At 37.4% G+C, this 27751-nt stretch overlaps 1 protein-coding gene across 14 annotated transcripts in view; it reads left to right on the top strand.

The window, feature by feature from the left end:
- The window catches only part of FANCC (FA complementation group C), a 267899-nt gene that overhangs the window by 181695 nt on the left and 58453 nt on the right, over positions 1–27751 (top strand). For 13 of the 14 annotated variants that reach the window (XM_048218345.2, XM_057305597.1, XM_048218344.2 and 10 more), the window contains one exon: positions 17784–17948. The exons of the other annotated variant lie outside the window; for it this stretch is intronic. In XM_048218345.2, coding sequence (XP_048074302.1) covers positions 17784–17948 — 165 coding nt within the window. The remainder of the gene's footprint in view (positions 1–17783; positions 17949–27751) is intronic. 14 annotated transcript variants of the gene reach the window in all.

Here is a 27751-nt window from a genome sequence, read left to right as displayed (position 1 = left end):
TTCAAGAAGCTCAAAGAACTCCCAACTGGAATAAATCCAAAAGGACCCCAGCAGGACATGTTGTAATCAAACTGTCAAGAGACAGAGCATGTTGACAGCAGCAAGAAAAAGCAAAAAAAGAACACAAGGAATGCAACACCTACAAGGAAGCTCTCCAGATTATCAGTGGGGATTCCTCAGCAGAAACATTAAGGCCAGAAGGGAGTGAGATGACATATTCCAAAGTGCTAAAACAAAAACCTGTCAACCAAGATTATTATATTCTGCAAAGTGTCCTTCAAAAATGAAGGAGAAATTAAGATTTCCCCAAACAAACAAAAGCTGAGGGAGTTCATCACCACTAGACCAGCCTTAGGAGATTTGTTAACGGGAGTTTTTCAAATTGAAACCAAAGGACTTTAGGCAGCAACACAAGAGCATACTGAAATATAAAACTCTCTGGTAAAGGTAAATATATAAACAAATGCAAAATCCTGTAATATTATAATGGTGGTACATAAATTACTTTTACATCTGGTACAGAAGTTAGACAATAAAAGCATAAGAAAGAACTGTAGCCATAAAATTATGTTAAAGGGGGCACCTGGGTGGCTCAGTCGGTTAAGCATCTGCCTTCGGCTCAGGTCATGATCCCAGCGTCCTGGGATTGAGCCCCGCATCGGGCTCCCTGCTCAGCAGGAAGCCTGCTTCTCCCTCCCCCACTCCCCCTGCTTGTGTTCCCTCTCTCGCTGTGTCCCTCTCTGTCAAATAAATAAAAAATCTTAAAAAAAAAAAAAAAAGAGAGAGAGAGAGAAAGAACTTGTATAATGGTAAACTGGTCGGTTAACCAGGAAGATACAACAGTTTATAAATGTCTCTGCACCTAATAGCAGAGCATCAAAATATATGAAGCAAACATTGACAGGATTGAAGGGAGAAATGGAAAGTAACACAGTAATCATAGGAGATTTTAATATCCCACTGTCAATAATGTACAGATCAACCAGACCAAAGATCAGTAAGGAAACAGCGGATTTGAAAAACAGAACACTGAACCCTGTAGATACATACAGAACACTGTGTACAGTAACAGCAAAATACATTCTTCTGAAGCACACACAGAACATTCTCCAGGATAGACCACATGTTAGGCCACAAAACAAGTCCTAACAAATGTAAGGTTGAAATTATATGACGTGCCTTCCAACCACAAAGGTATGAAATTAGAAATTGTTAATAAGAGGAAAACTGGAAAATTCACAAATATGTGCAGGTTATACAACACGCTCTTGAACAACCCGTGGGTCAAAGAAGAAAGCACAAGGGAAATTAGAAAATATGTTGAGACAAATGAAAATGAAATCACAGTATACCAAAAAGTATAGGATGAGAGGAAACTAGTACTAAGAGGAAAGTATGTAGCAGTAAGCACCTTCTTTAAAAAAGATCTGAAATCAGCAACCTAATTTTATACCTCAAGGAACTAGAAAACGAAGAACAAACTAAACCCAAAGATAGCAAAAGGAATGAAATAATAAAAGTTACAACAGAAATAGAGAATAGAAAAAAAAGAATTTTTTTTAATGATCAAGAAAAGTGACAAACCTTGACTAAGAAAATCAGAAGACTCAACAAATATCAGAAATGAAAGAGAAGGCATTACAACTGGTGGCAGAGAAATAAAAAGAATAAGAGACTATGGAGGAGGAGTTAAGATTTTGGAGAAGTAGGGGGCCCTAAGTTCGTCTGATCATTGGTATTCAGCTAGATAGTTATCATTCTGAACACCTGCAAAATCAGTTGGAGATCTGAGAAAAGAAATGCTGCAGTTCTACAAATAGAAAAGCGACTACTATTTGGAAGGTAGAACCGTGAATCCGGGGTGATATATCGGAAGATAAGGCGGAGGGAAGGGAACCAGTTTAAGGAGACTACTGTAAAGTATTATAAGCAGTGGAATACAAAATCAGAACTTCTAGAAGGCTGCTATGCTAAGACATCCCTGGCTTAAAGGTGCTCAGGTAGTGAAGCGGGGCAGAAACCCAGGTGGGATAGCATGGTCTCAGGATCCCTGGCATCATAAGAAGAATGGGGGTGCCTGAGGTGGCCTAGGCATTGGAGCAAGGAAGCTAGCTGAAAACATGGAGTCTAGGTGCTGGCTTTCTGCTCTGTGTTGCCATAAACCACAAACTGCTACAGGGTCGACCGAGCACTCTCCTGGCAAGGGCCCAGCAAGGGCAGAGGCATAGGGAGAGCCCCCCTTCCTTCCCTGAGGAGGAACACCATGGGTCTGTGCCGCAGGAGTCTATAAAATTTGGAGTCTTGAAACGCAGAGCGTGCCTGAGATAACAATGCTTAGTCACAGGCTGGGTAAACACAGGTCTGACAAAAACCGAGGAGACAACAAGAGTGGTTGACTACTTTTCTGTGAAGACTCACTGAAGACTAGGGGCTGAGAACTTTCAGCTCTAGGGCTAGACAGTGGGACACCACCATATTCATTCGGCCTGTCCGTGCTAAAAGGCTTCAGGGAACAAAACAGCGCCACCTAGTGCAATCCGGAGCTGCTTACACTGAGCCAGGCCCCCTGGCAAGAGAGGGCTATTTCCACAAGTGCAAGGGTACCTGAAAATCAGCCCAACAGGTCCCTCCCCCAGAAGACCAGCAAGAACAACTGGCTAGCACCCTTTACTCATCATGGTAAGTACTATGCAAAGCTTCAGCTCTTGGGGAGAACAGTAGGTTTTTGTTTTTTGTTTTTTTTTAAGATTTTATTTATTTATTCGACAGAGATAGAGACAGTCAGCGAGAGAGGGAACACAAGCAGGGGGAGTGGGAGAGGAAGAAGCAGGCTCATAGCGGAGGAGCCTGATGTGGGGCTCGATCCCGTAACGCCGGGATCACGCCCTGAGCCGAAGGCAGACGCTTAACCACTGTGCCACCCAGGCACCCCGAACAGTAGGTTTTTTTATTCTTTAGTCTTTCAGTTTTATTTTTTCTTCATCTATTTTATTTTTCAATTTTTTTTTTACTTTTTATATATATGTTGTGCATATATATACACATATATATATATGTATATATATATTATTTGTTGTTTCCTTTCATTTATTTTTGTATATATATAAGTTTCTCTTTCTTTCCTATTTTGGGATCTAGTTTCTTTTAACAAGCAAACCAAGATACACCCAGGATCTAGTTTTTTGTTTTGTTCTGTGTTGTTTCTTGTTTGATTTTTTTTCTTGTTTTGTTTTTGTTTTCTTCTGCTTTGTTCTTTTTCTGTTGTTGTTGTTGTCTTTTCTCTCTCTTTCTTCTTTTCTGGACAAAATGATGAGATGGAGAAATTTACCCAAAAAGAAGGAATAAGAGTTAGTATTCACTGCCAGGGATTTAATCAATACAGATATAAGTAAGATGTCTGAACTAGAATTTAAAATAATGATAATAAAGGTACTAGCTGGGCTTGAAAAAAGCACAGAAGACACTAGAGAATCCCTTACTGTAGAAATAAAGGCTGAAATTAAAAATGCTGTCACTGAGATGCAGTCCCAAATGGATGCCCTAAAAGTGAAGATAAATGAGGAAGAAGAAAGAGTCAGTGATATAGAAGATGAAATGATGAAAAATAAGGAAGCTGAAAAGAGAGAAAGACAACTACTGGATCAGAAGGCAGACTTTGAGAACTCAACGATTCCATAAAGTGAAGTAATAGCCAGATAACAGGGGTTCCAAAAGATGAAGAGAGGAAGAGAGGGGCAGAAGGTTTATTTGAACAAATTATAGCTGAGAACTTCCCTAATCTGGGGAAGGAAACGGGCATTTAAGTCCAGGATGCAGAGAGAACCCCCCCCACACACACACACAAAATCAATAAATATACCTTGACATATAGTAGTGAAGCTTGCAAAATTCAAAGATCAAGAGAAAAATCTGAAAGCAGCTCGGGACAAGAGGTCCTTAACCTACAAGGGTAGACACATAAGGCTGGCCGCAGACCTGTGCACAGAGACCTGGCAGGCCAGAAAGGACTGATATGATATATTCAGTGTGCTAAATGGCAAAAATATACAGCCAATAATACTTTATCCAGCAAGGCTGTCATTCAGAATAGAAGGAGAGATAGTTTCCAGGACAAACAAAAACTATAAAGGAATTTGTGAACACTAAACCAGCCCTGCAAGAAATATTAAAGGGGATCCTTTGAAAGAAGAGAGAGCCCAAAAGTAACAAAGACAGAAAGGAACAGAGACAACAGACAGAAACAGCAATGTCACAGGTGATACGATGGCACTAAATTCATATCTTTCAGGAGTTACTCTGAATGTAAATGGGCTAAATGCCCCAATCAAAAGACACAAGGTATCAGATTAAAAAAAAAAAAAAAAAGCAAGACCCATTCATATGCTGTCTACAAGAGACTCATTTTAGGCCCGAAGACACCTCCAGATTGAAAGTGCGGCAGTGGAGAACCATTTATCATGCAAATGGACATCAAAAGAAAGCTGGAGCAGCAATCCTTATGTCAAACTAGATTTTAAACCAAAGAGTGTAATAAGAGTTGAAGGAGGACACTATATCGTACTTTAAGGGTCTATCCAACAAGAATAGCTAACAATTGTAAATATTTATGCCCCTAATGTGGGAACTGTCAAATAAGTAAACCAATTACTAACAAAATTAAAGAAACTCATTGATAATAATACAGTAACAGTAGGGGACTTTAACACCCCATTCATAGCAATGGACAGATCATCTAAGCAGAAGATCAACAAGGAAACAAGGGCTTTGAATGACACACTGGACCAGATGGACTTTACAAGTATATTCAGAGCATTTCATCCTAAAGCATCAGAATACACATTCTTCTCGAGTGCACATGGAACATTCTCCAGAATAGATCACATACTGGGTCACAAATCAGGTCTCAACTGGTACAAAAAGATTGAGATTATACGATGCATATTTTCAGATGACCACCTTTAAAACTTGAACTCAGTCATAAGAAAAATTTTGGAAGGACCACAAAATGCATGGAGGTTAAAGAGCATCCTACTAAATAATTAATGGATCAACCAAGAAATTAAAGAAGAATTTAAAAAATACATGGAAGCAAATGAAAATGAAAACATGACAGTTCAGAACCTTTGGGATGCAGGAAAGGCGGTCCTAAGAGGGAAGTTTATAGCAAACAGGCCTTTCTCAAGAAACAAGAAAAGTCTCGAAAACACAACCTAACCTTATACCTAAAGGAGCTGGTAAAAGAACAGCAAGTAAAGTCTAAATCCAGCAGAAGAGAAAGAATAAATATTAGAGCAGAAATCAATGATAGAGAAAGCAGAAAAATAAAAGAACAGATCAAAGAAACTAGTAGCTGGTTCTTTGAAAGAATATTGATAAACCCCTAGCCAGACTTATCAAAAAGAAAAGAGAAAGGACCCAAATAAAATCATGAATGAAAGAGGAGAGATCACAACCAACATCTAAGAAGTACAAACAATTATAAGAGAATTTTATGAGCAATTAACAAATTAGGCAATCTGTAAGAAATGGAACGATTCTTACATATGAACATAGAAACTACCAAAACTGAAACAGGAAGAAGTAGAAAATGCGATCATACTCATAACAAGCAAAGAGATCAAATCACTAATCAAAAATCTCCCAACAACCAAGAGCCCAGGGCCAGATGGCTTCCCAGGGGAATTCTACCAAACATTTAAAGAAGAATTAATACCTATTCTTCTGAAGCTGTTTCAAAAAATAGAAATGGAAGGAAAACTTCCAAACTCATTGCATGAGGCTAGCATTACCTTGATCCCAAAACCAAAGACCCCACCAAAAAGGAGAATTACAGACCAAGATTCCCGAAGAACATGGATGCAAAAATTCTCACCAAGATACTAGCTAATAGGATCCAACAGTACATTAAAAGGGTTAGTCACCACACCAAATTAGTTTTATTCCTGGGCTGCAATCGTGGTTTAACATTTGCAAATCAATCAGTGTGATACACCACATAATAAAAGAAAGGACAAGAACCATATGATCCTCTTAATAGATGCAGAAAAGGCGTTTGACAAAATACAGCAACATTTCTTGATAAAAACTCTCTGCGGTATAGGGATAGAGGGAACATACCTCAATATCATAAAAGGCATATACGAAAAGCCCACAGCAAATATCATCCTCAATGGGGAAAAACTGAGAGCTTTCTTCCTAAGGTCAGAAACACGACAGGGATGTCCACTGTCAACTCTGTTGTTCGACATAATACTGGAAGTCCTAGCCTCAGCAATCACAAAATAAAGAGAAATAACAGGTATCCAAATTGGCAAAGAAGAAATCAAGCTTTCACTCTTCATGGACGACGTGATACTCTATGTAGAAAACCCAAAAGACTCCACCCAAAAATTGTTAGAACTGATAAAGGAATTCAGCAAAGTCGCAAGATATAAAATCAATGTACAGAAGTCAGTTGCAGTTTTATACAATAACAGTGAGGCAGAAGAAAGAGAAATCAAGGAATCAATCCCATTTATAATTGCACCAAAAACCGTAAGATACCTAGGATGTGATGAATATTGATGATGTGTAAAAATCGTCGTCAGTATACAAGCAAACCAAACTCAGCACTACACTAAAAAGATTATGCATCATGGTCAAGTGGGATATATTCCTAGCATGCAAAGATGGTTCAACATACAAAAACCAATTAGTGCAATAAACCATATTAGCTGAATGATTGACAAAACTACATCATGATAATTTCAATTAAATCAGAAAAAACTATTTGATAAAATTCGTCACCCTTTCATGATAAGAACATTCAACAAATTAGGAATACAAGGAAACTACTTCAACAAAATAAGGACCCTGTGTGAGAAGCCTGCAGCTAACATCATCCTTCATGGTGAAACACCAAAATTCTTTCCTTCTAAAATCAGGAACAAAGCAAGGATACCCTCTCTTACCACTTCTTTTTAACAAAGTACTGGAAGTACTAGAGCAATTGGGCAAGACAAAGAAACAAAAGGCATCCAAATTTTATTTTGTGGGGTTTTTAAAAGATTTTATTTATTTATTTATTTATTTATTTATTTATTTATTTAGAGTGCACATGGGAGGAGGGACAAGGGGGAGAGAGAGGGAGAGAGAATCTTTAGCAGACTGCGAGCTGAGGGTAGAACCTGATGCTCAGTCCCATCCCCCCGAGAGCAGAAACCAAGTAGGACACTTAACTGACAGAGGCACCCAGGCACCCCAAGGCATCCAAAATTTCTTTTAAGATTTATTTATTTTAGAGAGAGGGAGTGTGTGCACAGGGGAGAGGGACAGAGGGAGGAGAGAGAGTCCCAAGGTGCCTCCATACTGAGTGTGAAGCCTTGAGGTGGGGCTTGATCTCACGACCTTGAGGTCAGGACCTGAGCCCAAGCCAACACTCGGACATTTAACCAACTGCACCATGCAGGCACCCCTCAAGGCATCCAGATTTTAAGGGACGGTTTACTGTTTGTAAATGACATGATCTTGTATGTAGAAAAATATAAAGACTCCACAAAAAAACTGTTAAAACTAATAAATGAATTCAGTAAAGTTACAAGATGCAAAATCTATACTCAAATATCAATTGTGTTTTAATACACTAATAGCAGTCCAATAAGAGATTTTTTTAAAAGCCCATTTATAATAACATCAAAAAGAACAAAATAGAAGTAAACTTAAGCAAATGAAAGACTTGTATGCTATAAACTAAAGAACATTGCTGAAAAAAATTAAGTATGACACAAATAAATGAAAAGACATTCTATGTTGAGCGATTAGAAGACTTAATATTGTTAAACTGTCCATACTACCCCAAGCAGTCCATAGATACGGTGCAGTCCTATTAAAATCCAAATGGCATTTTTCTTTTGCAGAAATGGAAAAAAAAGAGCCCTAAAATTCATATAGACTCTTAGAGGACCCCAAATAGCCAACAACCTTGAAAAGAAAAGACGATAGAGGACTCACACTTCTGGATTTGAAAACATATTTCAAAGTTACAGTCATTAAGCCTCTTTGGTACTGATATAAAGCCAGACATAGACACATGAAACAGAATAGCAAGGAAGTTGCAAAAAGATACTCATAATGTCATAAAACGATACATACATATAAAGTAAAAGTGTTAAAACTAGACAGAAAGGACTCATCATTAGGGGAGTGCCAGCTCCTAGGAAGGAGATGAGGAAATGGGACAGGAGAGAAGGGTATTTCAACTGTAACTGAAATATTTTTATTTCTTTAAAACCTCAACTGGAAATATCAACAAAATGTTAGCATTGTAAAATCTTGGCAGTGAGTACACAGGTCATGTTATTAATAATTCCCTATGTTTTTCTGTATATCATAATTTTATAATTAAACTTAAAAAATTGAAAATACAGTGTTAGCTAGTAAAATCCTGAAAATTAAAAAGATGATATTCATAATAAAGGAATAATTTCCTGCCTCAGGTTCTTATTTCCAAAATAGCAGGTATAGTTCATGAAAAAAACAATCATTTTTAATCAGCCTCAGATTGCTTAGTGTTTATTCCTCTCTGCAGTGTTTTTCCTATTTAGATCTTTTTGCACTGCACCCATTATTTGATTTTACTGGTCTTTCAGATTCTTTCTTCAGAATTTGTGCTTTTCATTTTCTCACCCTCAGACAGAATAGGACGGAAGCTCAGGAAGGCATTTAAACTCCACTGACTACAATTAGGGAAGCCTGCTGGAAGCTATTAGCTAATATTCTCTTTGCATCTGAGAAATTTCCATTTGTGCCAGATTGGATCATTTTGTGGGGCAGGTTTATTCCTAAATTTATTATTGTTTCTTCAGTAAGGATGTGTATTCTTCAAAAACAGTATGCACATAGTCCCTGGTGCAGAGCGAAGTTTACTGAAGGAAGTCCATGCTGGCACTCCAGCTGGCAGTAGCAGCAGGGATACAATGGTGATTAACTTGGTTAGAAGTTTCAAAACATTTTTAGTCAAAGAAAGTCAGTGATGTACTTAGTAAAATTCTTAACTGAATTTACCAAGAGTATGAGATGCTTGTCCTAGTAGAATGTCCTCTGGACACTGGCACATCTGATACATTCCTAATTTGCTCTGTTGAATAATTTTTACTATGGAGTCTTCATTTTTGAATGATTTTTAGAATTCAACAAGGAATGTCCTGCAGGTATTTTTTTTTAATGTGTTGGGTTTTTAGAGCAATTCAATCTCTTGAATTAAGTTCATTTATACTAATCAGAAGATTGAATTTAAAAAGCAATTTGATGCTCAGCATTCTTTTTGAACCTCTTTATGAGCTTTTAAAGTCCTACTTTTAAGACCTCAAACCAGAAAGTTCTGTTCTCCATCCATAAAAGAACCTGGATCCCTTAAAGCTTATGTGAGACTCAGAAGTCCACATCTGTACTTCTCTAGTGAATTATAGGTCCAACCAAGTGTGTTCTCTTGTCTCAAGTAGAAATTGATTTCATGAAATCAGGTAGTGGAATGGCATCCCGGTAACATTTGAAAGAGCTGCCAAACTAGCTGGAGCCATTAGGGTTGTTGCTATCATAAGTTATAATAATAACTACAATATGCATCATCATAATACATAAATATATATATAAATATATATAATATATAAATTTCTCCTACTATATATATAGTAGATATCTATATATAGGATATATATCTATATATATAATAGATATCTATCTATATATAATATATATATTATATATAAATATATAAATTTATAAATATATAAATTTATATAATATAAATTTGTTATATATAATATATATTATATATATAGATATAGATATCTATAATATATATAATAGATATATATCCTATATATAGATATCTACTATATACATATTTCTCTCTGAAGTTTTCTGTACATTTTTAAGATTTAAAAGTCAAAAAAGTTGAATAAGAATATAATATAGTGAGCAAACTACTTTCTGGTATATTTGAATGTAGATATCTCCTATTTATGAGACTTAAATTTTGTTATTACTTTCCTTCCCCTAGGAAGACTTAAAATGTTCAAGCCACCAAGAGCCTCTCAAACTTAAACACCATATAAGCAATGCAATTGTGTTTTTTTCTGTGTTTTTAAAAGAGGGCATCTGCACTTGTTTGGTGTTTTTTTTTTTCATTTTTTGCTACTTAAATCTTTTTAAAAAAAAGTTTTATTTACTTTTGCGAGAGAGTGAGCGAACACAAGTGGGGCGGGGGGCAGAAGAAGAAGACTCCCTGCTGAACAGGGAGCCTGATGCGGGACTCGATCCCAGAACTCTGGGATCATGACCTGAGCCAAAGGCAGACACTTAACCAATTGAGCCACCCAGGTGCCCACTACTTAAATCTTTAAAGTTCATTTCAAAAGACTCAAAAGTCTTGTAGGAAATACAGAATTAATCTCATAACTTAAATACATAAAATGTCAGAGGAACAAAAAAATAGGAAAATGTGTTTGGTTTCCTTTTGCATTGTTTTTAGAGGCCTGATAAATGGTCTCGTCATAGCATTTTAAATAGAATTTCACTTGCCACCAACTAAAATCAACAATTCAGTGACAGAATGTTTAAATTCTCTCCTGTTCTTTGCTGTAAACCATCCAGAAGGAATGACATTCTGGACTTTCAGAGCATCATCAGTTTATCTTGTAGTTCAGTGGTTTGCTGCAGATGGTTTGGAAGCTGCAGTATAGCCACATGGAAATGATGTTTCCAGCAGTATATGGTTACTGTTGAGCCTTCTGCGGTTGAATTTTTGTGCAAAAATCATTTGGAAGTGCTGCTCTGGCAATCAGTCAAGGCGTAATGCTTAGCGTAGTCCAGTCTGGAAAGTGTTGCATAACTATAGTTGAAGTTGGACCTCCACACTCTGGCAAGCTTGAGACCAAAAGAGGGAACCATGAAGGCTGTGAGCACTTTGAAGCCATTCAGAAGATCATCAGTTGACCTTGCCTGCATTTTGGTGGAACCAAGAGCTGCTGAAATTTATATGAGACTTCAGAATTTTTCAGGAAAATTCTCTTGGACCTTTCAGCCTAATTGGGAGATACAGTCTGCAGCCCATAAACTTCAGGGCTTGATAAATGTTCTTGGCACCAGGATTGTCTTTTCCACACACCTAGTAGCCAGTGATAGTGTCTGACTACTCTCTTTTAAGGTGATGAGAGAATGGTAAGAATTTTAAGATAATGAAAGAAAAGTTAAACTTACAGGTCTTTTAGAGAGGAGGATTGCTGCAGGGCAAGACCACTACCTTCCTGCTTCTTTATTTCAGAGTTCTGGATATACTGTGAGTACACATAACTATTTTTCCATTTCTCAAACATTCGCAGAGCCCTTACTCTATGCAGAATATTCTGCTAGATTCTGTGCAAAATACACACAAAAAACATTCCACATTCCACACATATGACAACAAAAACAACTCTCCCTTTCTCCCAACCTACCTAGTAAGTTTATAAATTCCAAAAATTTAAGGTATTTACAACTCAAGCTAAATCTCTCTTTTCGTTAAACTTAGATGATGGACTTGAAAACATTAATTATTTTTAGATCTAAAACCAAGGTGGGTTAGAGAAAGACGGTAGAGCACTGTGGAAGATACCTGTTGTTGAAGAGACCTTAGTCATTTAGGAAAGTGATACAGAGCAGCAAGTGAATTCTAGAAAAAGTGATTATTTGAGGAAAAAAGAGAAACTATTCACATATGAGAAGAAATCATTGTGTAGTTTGACAAAAATTTATTTCTGTGAGAATTTTACAGTTGATTATCAAGAAAATAATACAGCTCAACTGAAAATTTATAGGAATTAACAAAAAGTAATCTTAAATACAGTTCTATCATGTCTCCTTTAAGTGTTCAGATTATTACTAGAGATTGATATCTTATTCTGGGGACTGCTACTGAAGAAGTAGTGTAGACAGTGTTTCTCAGACTTCAGTATGCATAAGGATCATCTTATATTAAGATGTTAACAAGCAGAGGGCACCTGGGTGGCTTAGTCAGTTAAGCGTCTCTTTGGTTCAGGTCATGATCCCAGGGTCTGGGAATTGAGTCCCGTGTGGGGCTCCTTGCTCAGCAGGGAGTCATCTTCTCCATCTGCCTCTCCCCCCTGTTCCATGCTTGCTCCTGCTTACGTGCTCGCTCGCTCGCTCTCTCTTGCAAAAATAAATAAAATTAAAAAAAAAAAAAAAAGATGGTAACAAGCAGATTTCTTGGCCACACCCATAGGTATGCTGATGCTGATGCTGCTGATTCTGAGGACCATATTTTTGGAGTAGCTCTGATGTAGAGTACTTGGCCATATCCTGAAGATTAAAGCGCAAGACCTGGGCACCTGGGCGGCTCAGTCATTTAGGCATCCGACTCTTGATTTCGGATCAGGTCATGATCTCACAATCTCATGGGTCATGGGGTCAAGCCCCACAGCATCGGGCTCTGATCAGCGGGGAGTCTGCTTGGAGATTCTCTCTGCTCCTCCCCCCACTCATGCACGTGCTCTCGCTTGCATTCTCTCTCCCCCAAAGAAAAATAAATAAATTTTTTAAAAAATAAAGTGTAAGACCTATGAAGAATAGTGGCTCTCATAATCTAATCAGGAGAGAATAAGATGAAAATGTAATGGAGGAGACTAAATCAAGTGATGAACTAAGTTCATACATGGCCTAGCATTCACTTTATACTCCAACTCCTAGAACTGATGGGGGAATTTTAACAATTAAGAATATAATACTGTAAAACAAGGGAGCATTTGATGACCCACAAATTACAGGAAAGGCTTCAAATGGCAGGTAGTGGGATATTTTTGAAGGAAAATATCACAGCCCAAAAGCTTGCAAGAGAGTACTACTGAAAAGGTAAAAGTAATGTTGGGGTGGATTCATGGAGCAGGAGGGTACGTGGCAGTCAACAAAACAGCTTGTTGGACTGTTGCAGTTCACAGAAGCCAGCTATGGGCTGCGCCTTAATACACTCCTCCTTATCCACCGCCTTCAAACAAGAGGCAACAGAAATGTCCTGTTTCCAGCAGGAAGGAAGGAGGAAGCTTTGGAGAAGTAAGCACCAAATGGCTATTAATTCCCAGCAGCTCCAATGCACAGAATGTGATTTGTTGGCAGTCCCACCCAGCACTACATCCTGACCTTCCCCACAAGTACCAGAGGAGGCTATAGTAAAAAGAATTCATGGAGAGGCTAATGGGGAATCCCAAATTCCAGAAAGAGCAAACACAAAAATCACCAGATATTCATGGAAAACCAGCACCATGAAGAAAAATGAACTAAATGCAACAAAACAGAAGATGCAACTACCAAACGCATTACGTTGGACAAGCAAGTGTTTTTTTTTTTTTTTAAGGGATAATTAATTGTCCTAAGAATAATAAGAGAAACTACCAAATCCTTGAAATATGAATAAATTGCTTACATTTCTAAAAAGGGGACTTACAGGGAAAAAATGAATAAAAGGCTGAATAGGAGATAGAGCTGAATAGCAAATAATGACTTCAAAGATTGAGCCAAATAATTCTAGGATCAAGTACAAAAGGACAGAGAAGTAGAGAGTAAGAAGGTGGGGGTTTTTTAGTTTTGTTTTTCTTTTTTAATACAAGAAATCAGAGGGGTTTGTTGGGGAAGATGATGGAGTAGGAAGGACCAGGAATCCACCTCTTTACCTAGACCAAAATTTGACTGAGAGACTCTGCCTGATGTAACTGTTATGGAACTCTGGAGTCTGAGGACTTACAGCTTTGGGGGAATGGCTTGGACAGTAAATTTCAGCTGTTACCATGGTAGAGACTACCCATCACCAATACCCTAGACCCATGATGGGCAGCTGTACCTGCATTCCTAGACAGGCTTATAGTAGGAGGGGTGGGCAGTGCTTGATGAGTTTGGTTGAGTATCAGAAGATAATATGCACAGTTATATGAAGAAGCTATTAAAATACTCCTGCCTTTGAAAACTACATATCTGTGTGGGGCTAGGCTCTCTTCATATACTTTGGTCAAAACATAGTGCAACAAATTGCAGAAATGTGTACAAGCATCCAAATGTTTCTTTCAGGCCATATAGTAAGATTTACAAACATTTAAATGAGTGTACTCTTCTCACTATTTTTTTTTTGTCTTGTAACTTATAGTTATGCTTAACAAAAAATGTTATTCATATTAACATCTAGTGAGTTTATCCTTGTTACTTTTAGTGAATTAATAAGTATTTTCAGGTGTCTCTGCTTTAATTTCAAAAGTCATAAATGTTGAAAGCTACAGCCTCATAAACAAAAGCTCTTTGGTATTCTCAGTAATTTTTAAAGTTTAATCTTTAAACTTCAAAGAGAATCTCCTGACCTCTACACAGTTTCTATCCCAGACCCCTAAAGAAGGGGAAAGGCTCAGGGAGACTATCTTGTGATGTATCATCAATAAAGTACACTGTACCCAGCTCAAAAAAAGGTACTTGTATATATAAGCAGACCAGCAATGGTCACCAGATATTTAAGGAAATCATATTAAGCATATAATATGAAAAAATAGAAAGCAATACTTAAAATAAAAGAGATTATTCAAAGAAAAGACTATCTCAAATAAATTAATATTAGTACCTCCATAAAAAGGTAATAGTATATCCATTAAATAAGAACAGGATGCTATTTTTTTAAAAAAAGGAACATCTAGGCTATTTAAAAAAAGAAGTTCTTGTAAATTAATCATGAGAGAGTGGTAATGAAAACCATAATAAAAGGATTGGGAGGCGCCTAGGTGGCTCAGTGGTCCTTCGGCTCAGATCATGATCCCAGGGTCCTGGAATCGAGCCCCGCCTGGGGCTCCCTGCTCATTAGGGAGTCTGCTTCTTCCTCTCACTCTGCCCCTCTCCCCCTGTTGGTGCTTTCTCTCTCAATAAACAAAATCTTTAAAAAAAAAAAAAAAAGGATTGGAAGGTAAATTTGAACAGTTCTTTCAAAATCTAGAGTAAAAAGACCAAGAAATGAAAAGAAAAAAAGTGTCCAGGAAGTTCAATATTCAATAACATTGGAGTTCTCATAAAGAGAGAGCAGATAAAAGAATGGATAGAAGATTATCAAAGAGGGGCGCCTGGGTGGCACAGCGGTTAAGCGTCTGCCTTCGGCTCAGGGCGTGATCCCAGCGTTATGGGATCGAGCCCCACATCAGGCTCCTCTGCTGGGAGCCTGCTTCTTCCTCTCCCACTCCCCCTGCTTGTGTTCCCTCTCTCGCTGGCTGTCTCTATCTCTGTCGAATAAATAAATAAAATCTTTAAAAAAAAAAAATTATCAAAGAAACAGTCTAAGAGAACTTTTCTGATTTAAGCTCCACTGAGCGCCCAGCACAATGAATAAAAATAAATCCATACCAACATACATCAGTGTGAAATTTCAAAGAGGATTTCCAAAAGCCTCAAGGGAGTTAAAAACAGGACTTACTTGGGGCGCCTGGGTGGCACAGCGGTTGAGCGTCTGCCTTCGGCTCAGGGTGTGATCCCGGCATTATGGGATCGAGCCCCACGTCAGGCTCTTCCGCTGTGAGCCTGCTTCTTCCTCTCCCACTCCCCCTGCTCGTGTTCCCTCTCTCTCTGGCTGTCTCTATCTCTGTCGAATGAATAACTAAAATCTTTAAAAAAAACAAAACAAAACAGGACTTACATGAAGGATAGAGATTCATAATAGCGTGGGCCTTCTCAGGAAAAACACTGGAAACTAGAAGACAGTAGAACCACACCTTTACAATTTTGTTGAAAAATTACAAGATTTCTGTACTCAGCCAAAGTATCAAGTGTAAGCATAAAATAAAGATATTTTGAGACATTCAAATACTTTATCTCTCATGTACCTTTTCCCACATAAGAAGAATGAACCAAGAAAGAGAAAGATACAGGGTTCAGGAGAGAAGTGAAGGAAATCCCCAGGACAGAGATCCCAAGATGGTAACTGTACAGAGGGAATAAAAAGTGACCTGCCTGGGTTGGACCAGGTCAGAGGGTTCTAGGGGAAACTTCTTTAAGATGATGAAAATGGTAGAATGTCAGATATATTTGAATGTATTGCAAAGAGATTATGCACTTGGGTTAGAGTTTGGAAAAAAAGAAACTGGTCATCTTTTGGAGTGCAACTTAATATGCAAACGGTCACACAGGGTCCCAGATAGGCATGTGCAAGGATACCACTGTAGCAGTGTCTGTAATGGTGAGAAATTAGAAATAACCTAAATGCCTATAAATAAAGACATTGTCAAATTACAGAACACACATATTTGTTTAACAATAGGCAGCGAGTAAAAAAAAATGGGGGACGGCTTTTTTTCTGTTGTGGTTCCATTTGTGTTTCAGAAAACACAAGACTAAATTTCTAGATTTACGATTATGAATATAACTAGGAAAATATCTAATAGCCTACATCTCAGACTTACGTTGTACTGATCTCTAGTTGTTTGTTTATTCATTTAACATCTATTTCTTGAGCATGTAGTATGTATAAGGAGTTGTTTCCTGCATGCTGGGAATGGAGCAGAGAGCAAAATAGAAAAAAGTACGTGTCCTCATAAAGCTGATATCCTTGCAGGAAGAAACAGACTATGAGCAATAAACAAATAAGTACATTATAGGTCAGGTGATGAAAAGTACTCTGAAGAAAAGTAAAACAGGGTAAGAGAGGTAGATGGGGTGGGGGGGCACTTTCTATGTTAAGCTCTGCTGTCCAGTGGTGCTTCCTGCGTTATGGACAAGTTCTGGAAATTTGCAATGTCCAGTACTGTAAGCCATTAGCCTCATGTACCTGTTGAGCATTTGTTTTGTGGCTGGTGCAACTGATAAATGGAATTTTAAATTCTATTTCATTTAAATTAAATTTAAATTGCCACATGTGGCTCACTGCTACCATATTGGTCAGTGCATTTAAATGGGAATGGTCAGGGATGCTGTCACATAAGGCAGCATTCGAGCTGAGATCTATACGAAATGAAGGAGGTAGCCCTGGGTTCCAGGCAGAATGAAAACCAGGTCCTCATCTGGAGTAGTTGGAGGAAGCCTGCAAGGCTGGAGCAGGATGAGTAAAGGAAAGAGTAGAAGGAGATGAAGCCAGAGAAACAGAAGGGGCCCCGATCATGGAAGGCCACAGCGGCCAGTATAAGACTCTGCTTGTCCTCTGAGGTGGGAAGCCATTGCAAAGCTTTGAGCAGACAAGTGAAATGATCTGAATTTTTAAAGGGTTGCTGGAACTATTCTGATGATAAACAGTAGGGATGAGGGCTGAACCAAGTAGAAAGTTAAGAAACTCCTACAGAACCCAGACCACAGGTGATGGTGCATTAATGGGTAGTGATGGAGTGTAGAGAAGTTGTCAAATGAATTGACAGTATTTACTGCTGAATTAGGTAAGGGGCATGAGAAAGGAGGTATCAAGGATGGCCTTGAAGGGCTTTCGCCTGAGCAAATGAGATCAACAGCACTGGGGAAGAGAACATTTGGAGAAGGAATTCAACAGTTCTGTTTTGTGCATGGTAAATTGGAGGTGTCTGTAGATAGTTATGCTAAAGTCCTGACAATAAGTGATGTTAAATGGGAATTTCAACTAAATGATTTCTTCCTGGAGAGCTGAGTAGGAGAAAGGTTCATCAATGGTGTTAGCCCTCTCTGTGTGGGGGACAAAGCAAATAGCTTATCATCAGTCTTCAGCATGAAAGATTTTCTGTCTTTAATTACACGTGGCTCTAAGATTTGGATAATTATTTTTACTTATTCCATAGAATGGTTCCTGAAAAAATAAGGTTCCTGTCACGAGTTTGTATACCACTTGTAACTCTGCCAGATATTGAACCACTGGTGGAGGCTCTGCTCACCTGCCACGGACATGAGCCTCAGGAAGTACTCTGGCCTGAGTTCTTTGATGCCGTGAATGAGGCCTTTCTGCTGTAAGTGACGTATCTTTACTCTCTCATCGGCTTTGTTTTCCTTTTCTTAGTATGCTCCATTATATTGGAGATGCAGTTTTCAAACTTTTGGTCTCAGCACCACTTTATGCTCTTAAAGATTATTGAGGATCCCATGAGCTTTTTTTGTTTTTTAATGTGGGTTGCATTTGTCAATATTTTACCATGTTTGAAATTAAAACAAGTTTTAAAAATATTTGTTACTTCATTTAAAAATAATACATTGATTACATATTCACACAAATAGCATATTTTTATGAAAAAGTGATCTTTTCCAAGAAGAAAATTGTCTAACAGGAGTGGCATTGCTTTATAGTTTTGCACGTCTCTTTATTATCTGATGTATGACAGCTGGTTCTCATATGTGTTTCTGTACAGTCTGGTACAGTATGTTGTTTTGGTTGAAGTATATGAAAAAAATCCAGCCTCACACAGATACCTAGTTGGAAAAGACGAGAGTTTTGCAGTAGCCATCTCAGATAATTGTGGATTTTCTCTTTGGATAGATACCTCACCAAAATTTGAAAATGGTAGTGTTTTAAGGTTCGTTGCTACACAGAATCTGAAATTATTATACTGTTACATTAACCCATTGAATGTCTGTGGAATACTTTTTTGTTTGGTTGGGGGTTTTTTGGTGGTATACTTTTAATAGCTCTTCTACCCAAGCAGGGTCTTATAGCCTGGTTTTTGAATGTATGTTTCATTTGGGAAATATTGGTTTATTAAGTTATGCAGATCTTCTAAACCTGACATATTTCATTTTATAGCATCAACACTTTCGTTCTTGTCAGCACCAATCTCATCAGAAATGTCTCTGGTAAGCTGTCAAGCTCACATCGATAGGAACAAATTTTCCAAGATTCAAATTTCTACTTAAAAACTGAAATTTATCATTGGCTACAAAATGCTGTCATTTGTTTTCCTTTAGGTACAAGGGTCATTTCACTAATTTTTGAGAAAGTATGTGCCAAATACTGAATTCTGAGTAAACACTGTTTGTCTGCTATTCTTTCAAGGAAAGTTCCATTACAAAACGGTGGCTAGTTGATCTTGCAGCTCACACAGTTGCAAGAGCTTTTCCTCCAGACAACCATCCTGCTGTGTTATGCCGCGCAAGTGCAGTATGCGTGCTTTCCTTTTCACCACACGGAATGCTTTTTTATAAAAAGTGTTCTCGAGTGTAAAATTTAGTAAAATTAATATTTTGTACTGCTTCCTCAAGCACATTTTTGTGTGAAACTGGCAGTGTTATTACTGCATGTAGTGGTGAAGAGTACAGTGACTACTTCCTCTGCTTGACTCGTGCTGGGCACAGCAGTTTTACTCGCTAGTGCACGATGAGTGCAAATGTCAACACAAGTGTTCCAGGAAAAACCATGAGATTCGAAATAGTTATTCAACACTGTAAGTATTTCTCTACCGTATGTGTGTACTGCCCAGCTCATTTAACAGAACTCCCGTTCTCAGTGTTGATACGAGATGAATACAAGCAACACAGCTAAGGTCAGCCATATCCAGAGGTTCAGTTTTAAGGCAGAAGTATAATTCTCTTGATGAAATAGTAACTTACTTTATTGATGTTTGAATTATTTAATTCCTTTTTGTTTCGACTCTGAATGATCTCAAATTGATGCCACATTTAGCTGGCACTGTAATAGTATTTGAAAACATTCTATTGAATAGGCGTAATAAGGTAAACTAATAACATCTATGAAGTCAAGGGAAAAATAGCTTTCTTCATATTTGCTTTCACGTACAGTTTAGCCCAGTTCCTTTGGAGTAGATGTCTCCCTGTCCTGAGTCGGAAATCTCTGGTGTATTGGTTTCATCTTTTCCCAATGAACAGCTATGGATGAGAAAGCAAATCTTTTAATTCTCCCTTGAGAAGTCAATGATCCATTCTTAAATGTGAGAAAATATATTATAAATGAATTTTATTTTTGAATAAAATATCAAATTATAAGAAAGTCTGAAAATATGTTATATATTTGTGAAGTATATATAAATATGCTTAGATCTAAAATAATTTAGATAAAATTTATACTTTTCAAAAAATTTTTAAATATTATTGCAAAAATTAGACAACAAAGTGTACTTGCTTCTTGTTATGTTTCCGTGTAGGGCCAAGAGGAAATATTAGTTTACTTATTTACTTACTTACACCCCCCCCACTTTATTGAAATATAATTGACATATAACATTGTGTAAGTTTAAGATGTACAAGTTAATTTGATACACACTTTATATTGCAAAATGATTACCATCATAGCTTAGCTAAGACCTTCATCATGTCACATAATCACCATTTCTTTTCTGTAGTGAGAACATTTAAGATCTACTCTTAGAATCTTTCAAATACATAATACTGTATCAACTATAATCACCATGCTGTACATTACATCCCCAGGATTATTCATCTTACAACTGGAAATTTGTACTCTTTGACCAGCATCTCCCCACTTCACCATACACTAGTTCCTGGTAACGATCCTTCTAGTCTCTGTTTCTATGAGTTCAGCTCTTTTAGATTCCACATAAAGTGATATCATATGGTATTTGTGTTTTTATGTTTGATTTATTTTACTTTATGTTAAGTAAGTTAAGTATGCGCTTAGGTCCATCCATGTCACATACTGCAGGATTTCATTCTTTCTCATGGCTGAATAATATTCCACTATATAAATATATCACATCTTTTTTATCCATTCATCTACTTATAGACACTTAGGTTGTTTCCATATCTTGACTGTTGTGAATGCTGCAGTGCACATGATAGTACAGATATCTTTTTGACATCCTGTTTTCAGTTCCTTTGAATGTATACCCAGAAATGGGATTGCTGGATCATAGGATAGTTTTAATTTTCCATGATGGCTGCACAAATATACATGCCCACCAACAGTGCACAAGGGTTCCCTTTTCTCCACATCCTCACCACACTTGTTATTTGTTGTCCTTCTGATTCTAGCCATTCAGACAGGTGTAAGGTGATATCTCATTGTGGTTTTGATTTGTATTTCCCTGATAATTAGTGATGTTGAGTATCTTTTCACTTGTCTGTTGGCCATCTGTCTTTTTTGGGAAAATGTCCATTCAGGTTCTCTGCCCATTTTTTAATTGGACTATTTGTGAGGTGTGTGTGTGTGTGTGTGTGTGTGTGTGTGTGTGTGTGTGTGTGTGTTGAGCTGTAGAAGTTGTTTATATTTTGGATATTAGCCCCATATCAGATTCATTTTTCAAATACCTTCTCCCATTCAGCAGGTTGTGTTTTCATTTTGCTGTGCAAAAGCTTTTTATTTTTGTGTAGTCCCAATAGCTTATTTTTGCTTTTGTTTCCCTTGCCCAAGGAGACATATCCATAAAAATGTGGCTAACACTGATGTCCAAGAGATTACTGCCTATGCTTTCTTTTAGGAGTTTTGTGGTTTTAGGTCTCACAGTTAGGTCTTTAATCCACTTGAGTTTATTTTTATGCTGGTGTAAGAAATTTGTCCAGTTTCGTTCTTCTGCATATAGCTGTCCAGTTTTCTCAGCACCATTTGTTGAAGAGACTTTTACTTTTTGTATATTCTTGTCTCCTTTGTCAGATTAATTGACCATATAAGCATGGGTTTATTTCTGGGCTCTCTATTCTGTTCCACTAATCTATGTGTCTGTTTTTGTGCTAGTACCATAATGTTTTGGTTACTATAGCTTCGTAGTATATCTTGAAATCTGGGATTGTCATATCTCTAGCTTTGTTGTTCTTTCTCATGATTGCTTTGGCTATTCGGGGTCTTTTCTGGTTCCATACAAATTTTAGTATTATTTTTCTACTTCTTTCCCAAGTTCAGTTATTGAAGAGACTATCCTCTCCCCGCTTTATATTTTTGGCTCCTTTGTCATAGAATGACCATATATGCATAGCTTTATTTTAGGGCTCTCTGTTCTATTACATTGATCAGTATGCCTGTTTTTATGCTAATACCATACTGTTTTAATTACAATAGCTTTGTAAAATAGTTTGAAATCAGGGAGCATGATGACTTCAGCTTTGTTCTTTCTCAAGATTATTTTGCCTCTTTGGGGACTTTTGTGGTTCCATATAAATTTTAGGATTGTTCTATTTCTGTGAAAACTGCCATTGAAATTTTGATAGCAGTTGCATTGAATTTATAGATTGCTTTGGGTATCTGAACATTTTAACAATATTAATTCAGGGTGCCTGGGTGGCTCAGTCGTTGAGCATCTGCCTTTGGCTCAGGCTCAGGTGGGATCGAGCCCCGCGTAGGGCTCCCTGCTCGGTGGGAAGCCCGCTTCTCCCTTTCACACTCCCCCTGCTTGTGTTCCCTCTCTCGCTGTCTCTCTCTCTCTCCCAAATAAATAAATAAATAAATAAATAAAAATTAAAAGATTAATTCTTGTTAGGTTTTTGAAGGTATTATCAATTTGAGAAAATTGTCCTCCGTTCCAGTTTACTGCGTTTTTGTATTGAATTGGTTTGAATTTTATCAAATACTTTTTCTGCATCTATTGATATGATCACATGACTTTTCTTTTTTAGCCAGTTGATGTGACTGATCACATTAACTCATTTTCAAAAGTTAGACCAGCCATGCATACCTGTGACAAATTCCACTTGGTTGTGACGTATACACTGTTGGATTCAATTTGCTAATATTTAGTTGAGGATTTTTACTTCTATGTCAATCAGAGATATTGGTCTCTAAGGTTTGTTTTGTTTTGTTTTTGGTCTCTAAGTTTTCTTATAATGTCATTGTCTGCTTTTGGTATTAGTGTATTTCTGGCCTCAGAAAATGAGTTAGGAAGTATTTCCTCTGCTGGTCTCTGAAAGAGATTGTAGAGAATTGGTATCATTTCTTCCCTGAATGCTTAGTAGAATTCAGCAGGGCCTGGTACTTTCTTTTTTGAAGGTTATTAAATGTTCATTTAATTTCTTTAATAGGTATAGGCCTACTCAGCCTGTTTCTTCTTATGTGAGTTCTGTTAGAATATTACCTTTCAAGAAGTAGTCCATTTCATTTAGGTTATCAAATTCATTGGCATAGAGTTGTTCATACAGTTCCTTTATTATCCTCTTAATGTCCATAGGATCTATAATGATGTCTCCTCTTTCATTTCTGACATAGTAATTTCTGTTCTCTCTCTCTCTCTCTTTTTTTTAAGTTAGCCTGGACAGAGACTTAATTTATTTTATCAAGCAATTCGAAGAACCAGCTTTCATTGATTTTTCTCTATTGATTTCCTGTTTTCTATTTCATTGATTTCTGTTTTAATTCTTACTTTTTCTTTTCTTCTGTTTACTTTGGATTTAATTTGCTTTTCTTTTTCTAAATACCTCCCTCAGGTAGAAACTTAGGTTATTGATCTTAGATATTGCTTATTTTCTGAGTCTGTATTTAATGCTATAAATTTTCCTCTAAGCACTACTTTTCTTGCATCCCACAAATTTTGATAGATTTTGTTTTCATTTTCATTTAGTTCAAAATAACTTTACATTTCTCTTGAGGTTTCTTACTTGATCCATGTGTTACTTAGAAGTGTGTTGTTGAATCTTTACGTAATTTGGGATCTTCAAGTTATCTTTCTGTTATTGGTTTCTAGTTTATAATTGAATTGTGATCTGAGAGTAGACATTGTATGATTTTTATTCATTTGAATTTGTGAGGGATGTTTTATTTATTTATTTAGGTTTTGGGGGGGGTTGTTTGTTTCTTAGAGAGAGAGAGCATGAGTGGGGAGGGGAGGGACATAGGGAGAGGGAGAGGGAGAATCCTAAGCAGGCTCCACGCTGAGTGCAGAGCTGTGGGGCTTGATCTCACACCCTGAGATTATAACCTGAGCTGAAATCAAGAGTTGGATGCTTACTGGACTGAGCCACCCAGGCACCTCATGAAGGTGTGTTTTATAGCCCAGAATGTGGTCTATCTTGGTGAATGTTCCATGTGAACTTAAGAAGAATGCGTGTTCTGCTGTGTTTGGATGAAGTATACTGCAAGTGGCAATATATACGGTTGACTGATGGTGTTGTTGAGTTCAGCTGTGTCTTTACAGGTTTTCTGCCTGCTGGATCAGTCTGTTTCTGATAGAGGGATGTTGAAGTCTTCAGCTATGATAGTGGATTCATCTAGTTTGCAGTTCTGTTACTTTTTCCTCATATAATTTTACACTCATTAGTAGGTACATACAAGTTAAAGATTATTATATCTTTTTTTTTTTTTTTTTTAAAGATTTTATTTATTTGACAGAGATAGAGACAGCCAGCGAGAGAGGGAACACAAGCAGGGGGAGTGGGAGAGGAAGAAGCAGGCTCATAGCAGAAGAGCCTGATGTGGGGCTCGATCCCAGATCGCCGGGATCACGCCCTGAGCAGAAGGCAGACGCTTAACCGCTGTGCCACCTAGGCGCCCCTAAAGATTATTATATCTTCTTGGAGAATTTACGCCTTTATCAATATGTAATGAATTTCTTTATTCCTAATAACTTTGCTAAATTTGAAGCCTACCGTGTCTGAAATTAATATAGCTACCCCAGCTTTCTTTTGATTAGTGTTAGCATGGTATATTTTTCTCCATCCATTAGTTTTGATCTGTATGTTTCTTTATACTTAAAGTTGGTTTTTTGTAGACAAAATGTAGTTGAATCTTGTTTTTTGACCTACTCTGTCAGTCTTTATCTTTTAATTGGTGCATTTAGACCATTGAGGTTCAAAGTGGTTATTAACATAGTTGTATTAATATCTATTATATCCCTTACTGTTTTATATTTGTTGCCCTTGTTATTTGTTCGTCTTTGTGTCTTCCACTCTTTCTCTGCCTTTTGTGGTTTTAATTGAACATTTAACATGATACCATTCTATCTTATCTTCTTTCTTAGCATATTCATTATACTTTCTTTTTTTATCTAGTAATTACCCTAGAGTTTGCAATATACATTTATAGCTAATCCAAATCCACTTTCATATATCATACCTCTTCACAGATAGTGAGTACTTTGTTTTTTAAAGATTTTATTTATTTATTTGAGAGAGAGAGAGTGCAAGTGGGGAAGGGAGAGGGACAAGCAGACTCCGTGCTGAGCACAGAGCCCATCTCAGGGCTGGATCCCATGACCCCAAGATCACAACCCAAGCTGAAACCAAGAGTTGGATGCTCAACTGACTGAGACCTCCAGGCACCCCTGTGAGTACCTTTAAATAACAAAATAATCCTAATTCCTCCTTGCTGTCTCTTGTATCATTGTCATTCATTTCACTTATATTTAAGCACCCTAAGCATATCTACACACATAAACATATGTATTTGGGTACATTGTTCCTATTTATCATATTTGAACAGTCTATTTTCTGTTACATCAGTTAAGAATAGGAAAAATAAAAGTTTTTATTTTGCCTTCATTATTTTTTCTTTGATTTTCTTTATGTAGATCTGAGTATTTGACCTATGTTATTTTTCTTCTCTCTAAAGAACTTCCTTTAATTTTTTTTACTGAGTAGGTCTACTGGCAGCAAAACTCCTCAATTTTTGTTTGTCTGAAAAAGCCTTTGTTTCTCCTTCGCTTTGGAAGAATAATATCACAGGGTACAGAATTTCAGATGGTGTATTTTTTTTCTCTCAACACTTTTAATATTTCACCCCACTCTTTTCCTGCTTGCACGGTTTCTGAGAAGTTGGATATAATCCTATCTCTTTTCTCTATAGTTAAGATGTAGGGGTGCCTGGGTGGCTCAGTTGGTTAAGTGTCCTACTCTTGGTTTTGGCTCAGGTCATGATCTCAGGGTCATGAGATCAAGTGCCGCATGGGCTCCGCACTCAGGGGGAGTCTGCTTGAAGACTTTCTCCCTCCCCCCCTCACCCCACTCATGCTTTCCCTCTCTCTCTCTCTCTCAATAAATAAATAATTTTTTTTAATTGTGTATTTTTCCCCTGGCTTCTTTCAGGATTTTTTCCTTATCTTTGATTTTTCTGTAGTTTCAAAATGATGAGCTTAGGTGCAGTCTTTTGTCATTTATCCCATTTGGTGTTCTCTGGGCTTTCTGGAATTGTGTTTTGGTATCTGATGATTTGGGAAAATTCTTAGTCGTTGTTTAAAAAAAATTTTTTTCTCTCTCCCTCTTCTCCTTTTAGTATATCCATTACACATATGTTACATCTTTAATAGTGTTCCGCATTCCTTAGATATTGTTTTTTCAGTTCTTTCTTTCTTTCTTTCTTTCTTTCTTTCTTTCTTTCTTTCTTTCTTTCTTTCTGCTTTTTGGTTTTCAAGGTTCCCATGGATATATCCTCTAGCTCAGACATTCTTTCCTCAGCCAGTCTCTGGTTCAGCCCACCAAAGGCATTCTTCATTTCTGTTATAGTGGTTTTGATCTCTAGTATTTCTCTTTGTTTTTTTTTAAGATTCCCATCTCTGCGGGGCGCCTGGGTGGCTCAGTCGTTAAGCGTCTGCCTTCGGCTCAGGGCGTGATCCCAGCGTTCTGGGATCGAGTCCCACATCAGGCTCCTCCGCTAAGAGCCTGCTTCTTCCTCTCCCACTCCCCCTACTTGTGTTCCCTCTCTCGCTGGCTGTCTCTGTCAAATAAATAAATAAATAAAATCTTAAAAAAAAAAAAAAAAAGATTCCCATCTCTGCTTACATTGCCCATCTGTTCTTACACGCTATTAGTGCTCTTAGCATATTAATCATAGTTGTTTTTAATTCCAAAGCTGATAATTCTAACATCTCTGCTTATTGGTTCTGATTATTGCTCTGTCTCTTAAAATTGTGGGGTTTTTTTTCCTTTTGATATGCTTTGTCACTGTTTTCTTGATAGCTATATATGAGGTACTGGGTAAAAAGAACTGTTGTAAATAGGCTTTTGTCGTTTGGTGGTAAGGTATGAGAAGAGGGGAAGGTGTTCTATGGTCTTATAATTAGGTCTCAGTCTTTTAGTGAGCTTATGCCTCTGAACTGGGAACTTCACACAAGTTTCTCAGTTTTTTTCTTCCCCTTACTTAGGACAGATGCCCAGGGCTGCCTGGAATTGGCTATTTGCCTTCCCACAGGTCTGTTAGGCTCTAATAATACCACATGAGGTTGGGCTCTGGTTAACTAGTTTTCCTTGAGGGCAGACCTTGTTAAGAATGGAGTGCTCTATCATATTCAAAACCTAAAGTAGAAGTAGATTTACTCCCAGTGTTTACTGTGAGAACCTAGTTAATCTCCTGGAAGCAAATTTCATGATATTGTGGGGGCCCTCCATGACTGGATCCCACTGGAGTTTTTAACTCTCAGAGTGGTCCACACTGAGCCTCCAGCCATTCACTAATTACAGTGCAGGTTTTCCTACCTGGCACTGGTTCCTAGGGCAGTTTCTACTTGTGGATCTCTACTGCAGTAAGTTACGATTTCTTGTATTTGCTTATCTGTCTTTTCAGTCTTGGGGACCAAGGTTTGCCCTACGCCCTACCCTCTCTTAAAGATAGAAGAACAGTTGTTGAGTTTTCAGTCTGTTCTGCTTTGTACCTGTTATTAAGATAGAGTGGTGACTTCCAAGCTCCTTTCATGTGTAACAGGAAATTGGAAATCTCTATATGGTGTATTGAAAATATATGTAACTACAATAGCATTATTACATATAAAAATTGATACCAGTTCCTTAGCACCATCATGTACTTTAAAAAGAAAAGAAGTTTGTATAATGCGATAAATGTGCTTCACATCATTTACCTGAGTACATACTTCAGGTTCTAGTGACTAACCCTACCAGCTTTCATTTTTCGTACTCCAAAGCAGTTTTTCAAAGT

The sequence above is a fragment of the Ursus arctos genome, unplaced genomic scaffold (genome assembly GCF_023065955.2).
Source record: "Ursus arctos isolate Adak ecotype North America unplaced genomic scaffold, UrsArc2.0 scaffold_33, whole genome shotgun sequence".
Taxonomy (NCBI): domain Eukaryota; kingdom Metazoa; phylum Chordata; class Mammalia; order Carnivora; family Ursidae; genus Ursus; species Ursus arctos.
Note: the sequence above shows the minus strand (reverse complement) of the source record. Positions and strands in the feature narration are given on the sequence as shown.